Source organism: Phoxinus phoxinus, assembly GCF_949152265.1.
Source record: "Phoxinus phoxinus genome assembly, chromosome: 17".
Taxonomy (NCBI): domain Eukaryota; kingdom Metazoa; phylum Chordata; class Actinopteri; order Cypriniformes; family Leuciscidae; genus Phoxinus; species Phoxinus phoxinus.
Window position 1 is genome coordinate 13,694,344 of NC_136892.1, and position 14,041 is coordinate 13,708,384.

The 14,041-nt window shown below is 39.9% G+C and overlaps 1 protein-coding gene across 1 annotated transcript; it reads right to left on the bottom strand.

The window, feature by feature from the left end:
* Nucleotides 1–524: 524 nt before the first annotated feature.
* LOC306984668 (neuronal acetylcholine receptor subunit alpha-10) lies at nt 525–13,841 on the bottom strand. Its single transcript, XM_079586186.1, has 5 exons — nt 13,410–13,841; nt 10,541–10,686; nt 8,556–8,710; nt 7,325–7,857; nt 525–1,492 (listed from the first exon to the last, which is right to left on the bottom strand). Exons 1-5 carry the CDS (start codon nt 13,528–13,530, stop codon nt 798–800), a joined length of 1,650 nt encoding a protein of 549 aa, XP_079442312.1. The 5' UTR covers nt 13,531–13,841; the 3' UTR covers nt 525–797.
* Between the last annotated feature and the right edge of the window lie 200 nt (nt 13,842–14,041).

The following is a 14,041-nucleotide window of genomic DNA, read 5'->3' on the forward strand; positions in this document are numbered from 1 at the left end:
ACTGTGGAAAACAGAGTAGGCTATATGTTGGTATATGAAAAATACAAGTTAAATTATCTTTTTAATAAAATACATCATCAGAATTTTACCAACTCCGCTGGTTTTGAGCCAGGAAAAAAACCCTGTTGCATCTATTTGCATCGATTCCCATGGCCAGTACGACAGTACAAGGAACGCCGTCATTTGATTGGCTGAAAAAATAAGGGGGTGGTGTGGGGGTGGGATGTCCCCACCAAAGCTGAGACCAAACCTACGCCCTTGCTTTAATGTAATTTCTATTGAAACTTGAATTTCATGTAGTTAAAACATTTTTGTAGTTACACATTTAAAATATATTAACTTTAAATGTAATATTGAATAACACTTTAAATTATAATCAAGTACTTTACATGTGCTTTAGTTTGTCAACCCAACACATCAATATAAGTGTAGGCTACTATTTAAACCAAGACGGGGAAAAAAGTAACTAGATTATTTAAAATGTGCTTAAAAATTGCTATTTAACATTTTAATTGGACATTATTACAGTGCACTCTGTACTCCCTTTAAGTACACTAAGAGGCCTTTATTTAATTCATTTTATATTATTTGCACACAAAAAAAAAATTAAATATACCTTTAAGATCTGAAGTACACTACTAGTACAATTAAGTGCACTTCTTTTTCACAAGGGAGTTCCGTGTTGGTGATATTTTCTCTTTTTATTTAAATTTTTGCATTTGCAAACCTTTTCATTCATTAGACCTGCAAACATTTACTGTTTGCATGAGGCCCCTGGTGTCTTTCATATCAAGCATTCAGACAGCTTTCCCTATAATAAGCAAACTCATCAGGAAGACCATGATGAAAAATATCCACATAAAGAAGCGATCCATGACTTTGGCAACTTTCCGCCACTCCGCGTTTCGTCTCTGTGTGGCCTTCTGCTCATGATAAAAGTTAGCGATGTACTCAATATTCCTCAAGAGGCTTTGCTGATGACATAAACACTGACCTTCAACAAGTATCTCCCTTTTCTTCGCCGATTCTTTTCCAGTCGCTCCGCTCTCCAACACTCTCTCTCCTGTTGCTCCCGCAACCTCTCCATGGTCAATGCCCACACAGGAAACATCTGTCCAGCCAGTGTGGCACTCATTTGCTTGCCTTAGTGATAAGGTTGGACTGACATCCTCATTTAATTGATCTTTTATCTTTTGTGAACAACCGTCACTGGCTGAAATGTTTCGTACCCTCAGAGCGAAGTCCTCGCCCCTGGCCTGGCCGTTTATAGTGCAGCTGCTTCCCTTTTGCTCAGGTTTGTCTGTGTGAGCAGACAGGCAGCCCTCACCCATGTCATAGACGAAGCAAATCCGAGCCAGGTAGTGCAGGATAAAGTGACATGCCCATGTTGGAACAGGTTGGGCCTCTGGTCCGCAGTGGTGAATGTTCATAATGAAGATGGTCAGGGCTGTAGAAGCTGTAACCATTGTCATTGTGGCGATGTAATATTTCCCTGTGGAACATTGGAATTGGTGAATATAGATAGCAGACTTCATTTCAAAGCTTTCAGCAATAAATAGATATGTAAAGAGTCATACTGATTATCTGACCTCAAGAGGAAAGTTTATGTTAATTATTCCAATGTTAACCATTGACTGGGCTACAACTCCAATAGTGAGTATGCTAATAAAAGGCACAGTCAATGGTTAACATTGGAATAATTAACATAAACTTTCCTCTTAAGGTCAGATAATCAATGACTCTTTAAATATCTCTTTATTGAGTCATTGATTATCTGACCTCAAGAGGGAAGTTTATGTTAATTATTCCAATGTTAACCATTGACTGGGCTACAACTCCAATAGTGAGTTTGCTAATAAAAGGCACAGTTGCAGGCGGCCCTAGATTCATTAGAAAGGCTCATTAAAATCATTGACCCTTGGCACATTGTTTATTGCTCTACCAGCCTATTTGCATTTCATACAGTCTGATCATTATTTATTTCAGGCCTTGTGGGTGGAGGGGTTTTCTCTTTGGTGAACCCCTTAATTGCACACCAATGGAATCCAAGGGGATGTTGTGCTGAATAAAGAAGACTAAACATTTATACAGCATGTGCCCACTTTTTTGGGGTAGGAACTAAAAGTGCCAGAACAGATTTACCCAGCCAAAGACACTTTAACACAGAGCATGCACTTAAGATGTGATGGAAAAAATATGGTTCTAATTGTCCATTATTTGATGTTAATTGAGGTCAAATTCTTTAGTTCTACTTCATGCTGCATGAATTGTACAGACATACGGAATACCTGGAACATATGGGAAAAGTAATTATCAATTCCAATTAATGATGACACTTGGGATGATATTTGGGAACTTGCTAAAATAATATCAGTCTGTAATTGGGCAAAAGCTGTTCAGCTGAAGATTTACTTCAGATTTAGTACAGATTTCATATATCCCCTAATTGTAGACTTATCTTTAACAATTTCTTTTCACTCTTTTGTCTCAAATGTAAGACTGAAATTGGTACTTACTGTTTATGGTCATGGTATTTGATAGAGAAATAATGGCGTCAACGTATTCTTGACATAGAACGTAGATCTTTAGTACAAACTTAGAATAAAATCGCTTGGTATTTCACGACATGCGGAAAAAAAATATTAAGAATGAATTCAATAATGGCCGCATTGTACTAATTTGTTCCCTCTTTTGAGTAATAACAAGCTGTGGGAGTAATAATCACATCATGGGAACAAATTCTGGCCACGTGAAGACTAAAATGTTATTGGTAAATGTATTTTCCGTATTATTGAAATACTGTAGTTAAACAACTACAGCGCTTTACAACACCACGATATCTTGTTTTTTTCCCCTGAATGTCAAAAACCTTGTTAAAAATATTTTGATTATGCTTAATTCAAGTTAAATTCTCTGAAAGCAAGTCTTACTATTATCTTATTATTATCAAATTTTGCTTTTCAAGTAACTTGATCTTGGATTTACCATTATTAATGCAGTATATGCTGAAGCCACTGAAAGCATCAGCCAAATGCATAAATGGGAATTCTGTGTTGTGCTGAAAATTTGTTCAAAAACCACAGGCTATGCACTGCTATCATTAATAGTAAAATTATTAAAGGGATTATTAAAGGGGTCCTATTATGCCCTTTTACAAGGGTTTTGTTTTTGGGGTGTACTAGAATATCCTTTAAAAAAAACACATTATTTTTCACACATTTTATTATTGCAGCACCTCTCTCCCCAGTCAGGCCTGAATGCGTTGTTTAGTTCCGTTTTCAAAGAAGCCCCATCTTCCAAAGTGCAAAATGTGCTGTGATTGGTTTGCTGGCCCAATGTGTTGTGATTGGCAGTGCTTAGCGTGTGTTCGGGAAATGTCCCGTCCCTCCATAACTGTGAGTTCTTCTCTAGTGTAAATATTAAAGATGGTGGCAATTTCAAACCAATTTGAGCCCGATTCAGACCCTGAAAATGTTAACAAACAAGAGGATCGTCCAGAACGGATTTCATGCACGGACTTTGCAAGCACAGATTTCACAGGAACTTTCAGAGTTGTATGTTGTTGTTGTTGTTGTTTTTTGGAGGGGGGGTAATTTTCTTATACATTTTTAGATACGATGTTACACTATTCAATCATGATATTTGTTGGAAATCTATGGTAATACAAACAGTAATCGATCACAAAGCCATGGTTAGTTTTACTAAGGGGCGGTGAACAGCCAAAGCTTACAAAAGCTATAGGGAACATTATATCAACACTAATGTTGGCAGGCGAGCGTAGCAACAACATAAAACGTATAATTGGAACTGTTATTAGAAAACGCAACTACAAATAATAAGACATACTTACAAGTTGTGATCCACAAACAACAGATTGTCCCGACAAAGTGGGAACTGCTCCATTTCAGGAGAAGCTTTTGTGTGTAGCCTGCGTTCTGGTTCTGGAAGCTGGAAACGTTGGGATTATAATGTTCAAGAACAGTTTAAGATAAATTGTAACCACTAAGTTTGTCGGCCTTAGGAAGGTGAAATTGTGAATTGAATTCAAATTAATTGTGGAAAAAACAGTGTCTCTTTAACATAGCAGGCAGCTCAACCAGCCCTCGTCCGCTTATTTGCGTATTCCGTGGGGGCGGGGACTATTTAAATGAGTAACATTATGACTTCACAAAGCCCGGAAAAAAACGTGTTGTAGTCCAAACGAGCCGTTCGTTGTAGTTATTGGAAAGTGCATTCAGTTGAATAAAATCCCTTTGGAATGGACTTTGAGCTTTGTAACCTTGCAGATCTTTGTTATGCTCAAACAGCAACATTACACACTAACTAAAGTTAAAAAGCATAATAGGACCCCTTTACTGAGCAAAAAAAAATAATCACAGCATGTTAGAATAAAAACTAATTGTACAATTACTAGGGGTGTAACAATATATCGTGTTACAATATATTGCAATACAAAAATGCAACATGTATTGTGGATAGTGACAATATGTAGTGTGTATAATTTACCCAAAATTTAAATTTCTGTGTGAGAAAAAAATCAAGTTTAGGGGGTTTTAGTGTCAGTACTACATTAAACTACTATATAATGTTGAATATAATGTATAATAATGCAATGGGGGAATATTTATGGGTCTTGATAATCCCAAATGTAAAAAGTAAAAAGTAGCCTACATTATTTTAAATATATCTAGTCTGTGACAGAGTGCAAGCATATTCGTCTAAAATAATTCTGTATTTTCAGATTCAAATTCAGAATCATCAATATTTTTTATTCTGGTGTAACCATTTTCTTGTGAATTGGGTTACCAGAACCAGGTCCAAGCCTATTAATTTCCACCCATTCATCTAATACCAAATATTGTATTTTAATCAACAGTACATTTTTTGTTAACCTTTTAACAAATGTCTTGGAGTATCGCAATAGTATTGTGAGTTCCCTTCCGTAGTCACTACGAGTTACGTTGTGACGACGAATGGGGTTTCGCTTAGAAAGCCTATCAACTTCGAGAATATAAAAAGAAAAATGCCATTGGTCTGCGGAATTTGCATAGCGTAACTCCACCCCACCTCGTGGGTATAAAAGGAAGTACGCTGGCAACATGCAGTTATGTTTTCGCTTCGGAGCCAAGAGCATTCTTCACTCCACAAGCCATTCTGAGATCATCTCTCTTCACTCTTCGAGACGAGCTACTCTCCAGGTGTTGGTTTGATGGCGATTTCCAGCGAGTTTCACATTACCTGCTGTCTGTGCAGTGATTGCCAGTCGTGTGTTTCTCCGTGGTCACTTCAACCCTCTGCAGAGTTTTCCCTCTCACAAAAGAGCTTGCGTGTAGCACGTCTTTTTAAAGATGTTTCGCCCGTGCACTTCTGGTTGCGGTCGGACTGTTTCTCAGTTTGATGGGCACAAACGCTGCCTTGCGTGTATGGGCTTAGATCACGCTAAGGCAGCCTTTGTGGATGACTCATGTTCTCATGTGACAGCGGAAACATGACCATCGCGACACTGCGGTCGAGACTGAATGACTAAACTAGAACCCCATCATCCACACCCCGATCTACTCCCTCCACGAGAGGTAGTACTTCGGCTGGTGGCCAGGGTGACCTTAGGGTGACAGTGTGGAACAAAGCGCCGATGATGCTTCCTCTGCCCACACTCCCCTCTTGCACGTCGCAACCCGCGAGTACCCTGGATGAAATCCCTGTCCAGAAATCCGTGAGGTCGTGGGCGGCCCCCAGGGTTTCATTCGGCGCTCCAGACAAAGAAACTATGTCCATGCTCCCGCTCAGCCCCAGCAGAAGCCTTTACCCGGGCTTACCATGGAGGTGGTCGCAGGAAGGCGCCCCAGCCCACTCCGGCCCCGCTAAACGCCAGGCTAAGCGGCGCCCCTGAGACGGGCTTCTCAGAGATGGCTATCAGTTCTTTTTTTAGGAGATGGTAGCAGGGCCACTTCTTACCCTGGAGAATCTTTTGTTCTCCACTCCCCGCTGCAGATCCAGCCTTGGCACCGCTCTGTCCAGTATGCGCTCTCCGTGCTTACATAGACAGAACACAGTGTTTCAGGACCTCAGCTCTTTGTCTGTTATGGTGGGAAGTTGAAGGGAAAGGCTCTCTCCAAGCAAAGGTTGTCTCACTGGATAGTGGACGCTATTGCTTTGGCATAGCAGCAGCAAGGTCAACCATGCCCCCTTGGTGTGAAGGTCCACTCCACTAGGAGTGTGGCTTCCTCTTGGGCTCTAGCGTATGGCGCCTCGCTAACAGACGTCTGCATGCTGGGCGACATCCAACATATTCGCAAGATTATACAATCTCCGAGTGGAGCCAGTGTCCTCTCGTGTACTCGCCCTCAGGGGCCAGTAATACAACCCGCCTGCTTGCTGCGCCATTCCACTCCAAGGACTGGATACGTGCGCTATTCACTCAGATGAGTTCTTCTCCAAAGACCCTGAGTTCCTCCTACACTCATGATGCCGTCACCAGAGTGCTGTCCGGTTGCTCAGCCCTCGTGATTGGCTAGGTGTACATGGCTAGGCATGTGCATGGTTCCCCGGTTGGGCATTCCCCCGTTCCCCATGTGTAAGCCTCTCCGAACATGTGTCTTTCCCTTGGCAAGCCACCTTGCCACCCCTGGGGTTGAAACATTCCACCCTGCGGACTGGATACCCCAGTGTTCTCCATATGCAGCCCCCTCTTTGCTCATATGTGTATTTTGTAAGTCCTCCCTTCGGGCAGGTATTGCGTTGCATATTTCCACTGAGATATGCTTCCCAGTGTACCTTGGTATTCCTGTGTTAAGTAGGACTCCTTCGTCCTCCTGTGTTAAGAAGGACTCCTTCGTCCGTGATAGTCTCGCGACAAGGAGCTCAGACTTACGCAGGGCACCGGAAGACAGCCGAGGTGGCGTGATTAGACTGGGAACCCCATTCGTTGTCACGATGTAACTCGTAGTAACTACGAAAGGGAACGTCTCGGTTACGTATGTAACCCTTGTTACGTCTCCCTGCCACTTCCGCTGTACCGCTGGAACGCCTGAGTTCAGTCTCGGCTCCTCAGCGAGAAAACAGGGTGGGGTGGAATTACGCTATGCAAATTCCGCAGACACATGGCATTTTTCTTGCCATTGGCTCGTTTTATATTCTCGAAGTTGATAGGCTTTCTAAGCGAAACCCCATTCGTCGTCACAACGTAACGTCTCCGTTCCCTCTGAACAAGGGTTACATGTACATAACCGAGATGTTCAGTATCGTGATGCATATCAAATCATGACATGAAGGTATCATTACACCCCTAACAATTACAAGTGAAAGTTATTTTGCAGGATCTCACCAATGAGTGGCACGTTCTCTGAAGGAGGCATGCTCTCCGCGACCAGAAGCTGGAAGACGGTAAGGGCTAGTAACACTGTGACCCCTAAAGACACTTTCTCTCCAGAGTCGGCTGGCAGGTAGAAGCCCAGGGGAGCCAAGAAGGAGATCATCATGCAGGGAATGAGCAGATTGAAGATATAAAAGGATGCTCTTCTCTTCAGGTGAAGTGTGTAGGTGATATCTGGGTAGGGGTCTGAGCAGCAGCCATAGAGAATAACGTTCTTCTTAGCAGGCATTCCCAGAACCTGCCACTCTACGTTCTCCACAAAGTCAGAAAGGTCAGCACTGTCTAGGGCAATGTGAAGGTCCATCTGGTTGCCATTGTGGGTCCAAGAGCCAAAGGTGAGGCGGCACTGCTGGGCATCAAAAGGGAAAAAAGACACATCCACTTTGCAAGAGCTTTTGGATATTGCCGGCTGGTCCCACATTATCTGACCATCATGGCGGATCACCACATTGGTCTCCATAGAACTAGAGAACTGGTCATCTGCACTGGAGAGCAGAAGGTGGAAATCAAGAAAATAATTGTCATAGTCAGCACATAACCCTAATTAAAACCAAAAATGAATGCATGAATAAGTTCCTTCTTACTGGTGACTAGTCTAACACTGCAAAAAATTATTTTCTTAACTGTCTTTTTGTCTTGCTTTCCAGAAAATATAAACATCATTAAAACAAGATAAATATAAAAATGTTATATAATAAGAAATATTAGCTTTTCTAACCCCATTGGCAATTTGATTATTTTTCTTTCTTTTTTTTTAACATCTGTAACTTTTGTTAATGTATGCTTAAAACAAGCACAGACGCACAAAACTAGTATGTATAAAATAATTAAGATGTGGAGTTGCAAACATACCGTAATAATTAGCTATACTGATCGTATTTAGGTACATTTAAATGTTTTTACAAGACAAAAATGCTGTTTTAGGAAATTACTTTTTGCAGAGCAGATAAATAAACACACACACACATATAAATGTGTGCGTGCGTGCGTGAAAAATAATGAGTTAAGACTGATAACACTGTAGTGCAGTTTGCCATGAGAAGAGGAAACAGAAAACTTACTGTACGCTCCCATGAACAAGCAGTTCATAAGAATGTACAGCCTTTGCAACAACAAAGTGATGACAGGACATGACATACAATTTGTGGCTGAATCGATGAAACCCAATACCAATCCGACCTACTTGTTATATAGGACAATATCGGGTCTCCATACATAACTACTAGGTATACGGATGGTATCAAGCCCATCGTAGTCTGTCTTATTCCAGGTGAGGTAGGCATCAAACCACACCTGACGAATCCACAAGTATGTTGTGAGGATCTGGTTTCTTTCATCCTAGAAAATAAAGATGGATTTCACGATTTAACAAATACATTAATATTATATTCATATTATATAATAATATTAACAAATATAATCCAGTCAGCAAAATAAATATCAAAATCAGTTAAAAATAGCTAAAATTATGTGACATTATTTTTTGTCAGAAATTGATTGAAAAACATATTAAATGCAATTTATACGGACAATAGTTGTATGAATGATGACCATGCTTTCAGTTTAGGAATTACAAGACATTTTATTATTTTATGGGGCATAAAGTTAAAAATGTCTATGTGATATAAATGTCTAGACTGGGTAAACCCAGCCCGATCTGCCGGCGATTTGATTTCGCCCTGAAGCTCAGGCTGGAAACCTGTACATTTTTCTATCCTGCTTACGTTACAAATCTGGTGTGGACCAATCACAAACTGGCTTATCCAACTGGTGGTGTGCTATTGGCAGGTTTAACATGATGACGACAATAGAGAAGCGACGAATCCTCTCGGCGATACTCAATGGCTTCTTTCGTTTAGCAGACAAATCGCTCGAGTGGGTGTAAATACCTATTTACTTTCATGTTTTTTTGCTTAACCTGCAAAAATCGCTCGATGCCATTGCTGCTTCTGCAAACCGCTGATCAATGCTACAAACCAACACGTTTGTTGACACGTTTCCCGCCTGGAGTTTTCGCGTCTGATTGGTTGTCATTTGAACTATGCCGTTGATCACGCCTCTTGTGCAGTAGAAAATACAGAGCAGACTCGGCAGACTAATGTTCAATCTTAAAAGATTGAGCTTGGTCTGGTAATAGCCAGACTTATAAATGTCCAGAGATTGTATAAAATAAAATAAAAAAGTCTCATTAAAAGTTTATCAAGGTTTGCATAATCTTTAATTATTATTCTTGAACATATAAACAGTTTTGTTGTAAAATGAAAAAGGAAAAGATGTCACAGAGAAGACTCCTGTAGGCAGAAATCCAGCAGCCATATCACCCTGCAGCCCAAGACCAGTTGCCCACTGAAGCTAAGCAGGGTTGAGCCTGGTTAGTACCTGGATGGGAGACTCCTGGGAAATCCAGGTTGCTGCTGGAAGAGGTGTTAGTGAGGCCAGCAGGGAGTGCTCACCCTGTGGTCTGTGTGGGACCTAAAACCCCAGTGTTGTGATCGGGACACTATAGTGACAAAGAGCACCGTCCTTCGGATGAGACGTAAAACCGAGGTCCTGACTCTCTGTGGTCATTAAATATCCCATGGCATTTCTCGTAAAGAGTAGGGGTGTAACCCCAGTGTCCTGGCCACATTCCACCCATTGGCCCCTACCAATCATGGCCTCCTAATAATTCCCATCCATTGAATTGGCTCAATCACTCTCTCTCCTCTCTCCACCAGTATCTGGTGTGTGGTGAGCGCACTGGCGCCGTTGTACTGTGGCTGCCGTCGCATCATCCAAGTGGATGCTGCACACTGGTGGTGGTTGAGGAGGGACCCCGACATCATTGTAAAGTGCTTTGGGTGTACAGTAGTCCTTTGTAAAAACTTTAAACTCAAGTACATGAAAATAAAAACCTAATTCTGAACCTGGCAGTGTTCAGATTTCTGTTCTAAAATAAAAATAAATAAAAAGAATGGCCTTACTGTATTAATTAACTGGGGAATATACAGTATGATATTTAGTTAACTAGTTTTACTCTATTCACCTGTAGTAAAAGAAACAGAGTTGATGTATTTGCTCAGTTCAAACAAAGGTAAAGAGCAAGGCAATGAAATGAGACATCAAAAAGAGAGAGAGAGAGAGAGAGAGAGAATGAGAGCGAATGTGTTATTGACCGAGAGTCATTACCATATCAATGATCTGGGAGAGAGTGATCTGCAAGGTGACGTTAATGATGTTGTCCGTGTCCTCCACAGGCCTCAATGCACTGGTGTAATTCACGAATAAATCATTCAGCAGCTTGAACGCATATTTCCCCTGGGCACACAAACACACTGCCGGAAAGGAAGAGGAAAGTGATTTAGATTTGGTTTATTTAGATTTAGATTGATTAATCAATTAAGGCACAAAGTCAAATGGTGGTTCATGAGTATATTGAGTAAAACGGCTATCCTCAGATCCGTAATAAGCTTGGTGGTTTGGGATGGAATAGTTTGGTGAGTGTCTAGGGCTGATAAAGAATAATCTGAGCACTTGAGGCACTTAATCTTATTTATGGCAATAAGCCCATCAAACCCTTTTTCATTCTATAGTCAGTAATGGTGCCCTCTCAATGACAATAATTCTGGAGAATTACCACCACACCACAAACTATTTTACTAGCTTAATTACGTTTAATGTCGAAGAAAATGAAAATATTCCCTGTACTGATTTCCCAAATCCCCTTGATTCTTGCTGACACTTGGATTTGTCTGGCTGCCAGCTCAGGACGCCCCGATGAACGAGCATGCTTTATCAAAAAGTGCCAGTAACAGAGAGCTACAACAACCTTTCAAACTGCAGCCAATATTTGACTGACCTACAGCCGTGCAGCAGGGGAACTTGTGAACAAGCACATTTACTCAGTTACCCCCTCCTGTTCTTTGAGGATGAGTGTGGTCAGCACTTTCACTGGCGAAATCAATTCACTCCAAGCGCCAGACAAAATAGTGCTTAAATGAAAGTTAAAAATGGAGGCTGTGGTGTGAGAAGGATGTGTGAGATCCAGCTGGCAGCGCTGCTGTCCTGCAGCATGAACTGAGCAGCAAGTGCTCCGAAAGTATCAAATTCTTGTGGGCAAGAACACTGGTGTCAAAGTTGCTTCTTTAGACAAAATGCAAAAATGCTTTAAGGACTCTGTGGGTCATATATTGGCTTCCTATTTGGCCAACTGCCACACTTTTAAGACAGTAAATTTAAATGTGACATTACAAGTTATTAAAGTTTCCTTGTGGACCTTAGAATGAGCACAATTGTTGAATGGCCAATATGTAAATTACAAATCCTCTAGTCACCAAAACACACAGGAACCAATCACAGGAGGCCCGTTTGTGCATAATTAATAACAATTGAAAAAAAAGCACCTGAAAAGGGAATTAAATAGAAAATCCAGGTAATACCGGGACTGCTGGTCTTTACATGCCTCTATGGAATTATAAACACTAGGCTAATTATTTATCAGTGTGCCAACCTTCTTGAAGAGCATGTCAGATCAGTTTGATGAGAATACATTAAGTTATAGATCAGTGCTGTCATCTGTTCACTGTTGTTGTTGTTGTTAGGGTTGAATACACAGATGTTCTAGAGTAGCATGGGACATGTCCATCTTAGAATCTCTTAGAGAGATATTTGTGTAAATCAATGCTATGCTGAGTATTTAGGAGAACAATGTGGAAATTGACTGTAAATGCAAGATCTTAATTCAGCATCTTTAGTCTTTATCACATGGAGTTTATATTTATTTGACTAGATCTACCAAAAAAACAGACAGAAAAAAAAAAAATCTCAACAGCAAATTAAATATAAACTCTGGGACCAAAAGTTTAAAAAAAAGAAAAGAAAAAAAGTTAAATACAAAGAAACACTTTGGTCAATGACGTATAAAGATTTTCGACAGCCCAATTTTGAAATACAAAATAATACGCAATAGTTAAAAAAATTAAGAATGTTACACATAAATTCATATTACATTTTTTAATTAAGTGATTTTAGTGGGGGGGGGGGGGGGGGGGGTTCATTTGGATGAATAAGTTCTCAGAAATTAAAGTGTTTAGAAACAAAGTATATGATTATTATTATTTGTTAAATAATTATCTTATTCTTTTTGTTCTATTTCAGAGTTCCCTTCTTAAATGTAGTTAACAGACTTTTTTTTCTTGTAAATCACATAAAACGGTTAAAAATGTTTTAAAAATACCATTAACTTAAGAATACTGTAGTGATTCATATTTCATGTGACACTGAAGACTGGAGTAATGATGCTGAAAATTCAGCTTTGTTCACAGGAATACATTTCAGTTTACTATATATAGGAAACAACTATTTAAAATTGTAATAATATTTCACTCTTCTCCTAGAAAGGTGTAACTCCGCTCTTGCTGCAGGGTCAGAATTAACGCTGCCTATGGCCAGAGGTTTTTACTTTGCTTGGTAAAATCTGGTAAAATAGATTATGTATAAAATAGTAGCCTATCCAAGTGATACTAAAATAAAGTAATACTTGCTGCTTCCATATGTCCTTGGCAAAATGGTATGTGATGCAACTTCCAGTCTTTTATTGGATTTGAACATAAAAATCCCTAAGTAGTTTCTTGATGGTCGATTCATAAACAGCATTTGACAACGTTTGTTTGTATGATGGAATTTTAAATACAAAAGCTTTGCAATTTTGATTTGAACAGGATTACAAAACACTTTGGAAATCAAACATGGGAGAGGTAGCCATATATCTTTTGTATTTATGCAGGAAAGGAGTCGATGACGAAACAATATCATCTGAATTACTTTCTTCACTAAATGATGTCTGAGCCGCAGTGATGCATTTTTTTAACTGACAAAAATGCAATCGGACAGAAATGTAGGCGTCACGTTGACTCATAGACTACGACAACAATGTCAGTTATATCAATAAGTAATTATGATCTTGTTCAAACTAAGATATAGCTTACATATATATGACAACTAAAAATACCTAGTTGGAAGCCTGAATAAACATTCATAAAAAGAGCACTTAACTTACCTGGAATAAAACCAATGGTGGCAATCAAATGGAAAGAAGTCAAAATGACACGTGGATTCATTTTGTGGCGTGAATGAGGAATAAAAACTCTTCTGTGGTCTCGTGCAGGCAGATGCAGCATTTCTCAGACATTCCCATAGTTCAGTACCGTATTGAGACCAAGCAAACAGCGCAAGATCCATGCGCAACTCGCGAGGCGAGAGAAGTGTCGCGTGCTAGTTAAGCGATGACGAAGTGTTTCACTACTAGCTTAGATATACTGGAGTAGCCTACTGGTAGTCGACTCGAGTCTGAAAATATTTCTTGTGGTAGTTGTGGTACTTGTAGTTATACACATGCGTGGGACTGGAGAGTGGAGACGAGAACTGAGAGGAAACCAAGGGGAAAGAAGGGAAAGTATCTATCCATCTCTCTATCTTCTGGTCGTATTTCTGCCGCTAAAGGCAGAACCCATCAAATACTTAGAAATTCTGCTACTAATTAATTACTATACATAAAAAAAATACACACAATTTCATTAGTTAAATTCAAAGTATTTTATTCGTTGTTGTATATTTAAAAAATTTAAGCACATTCATGCACAGCAATACTCAAACACACACTCATTCAAAGAGCAGAACCTTAATAATCTG

What these genes read in the sequence shown, in the direction of transcription:
- LOC306984668 (XM_079586186.1), bottom strand. Translation starts at nt 13,530, where the DNA reads ATGCTGCATCTGCCTGCACGAGACCACAGAAGAGTTTTTATTCCTCAT. An exon ending in TCTCCCAGATCATTGATATG is followed by an intron (nt 8,711 to 10,540) that starts GTAATGACTCTC and finishes TTTATTTTCTAG; the next exon opens with GATGAAAGAAACCAGATCCT. An exon ending in AGAGAACGTGCCACTCATTG is followed by an intron (nt 1,493 to 7,324) that starts GTGAGATCCTGC and finishes AATGTTCCACAG; the next exon opens with GGAAATATTACATCGCCACA.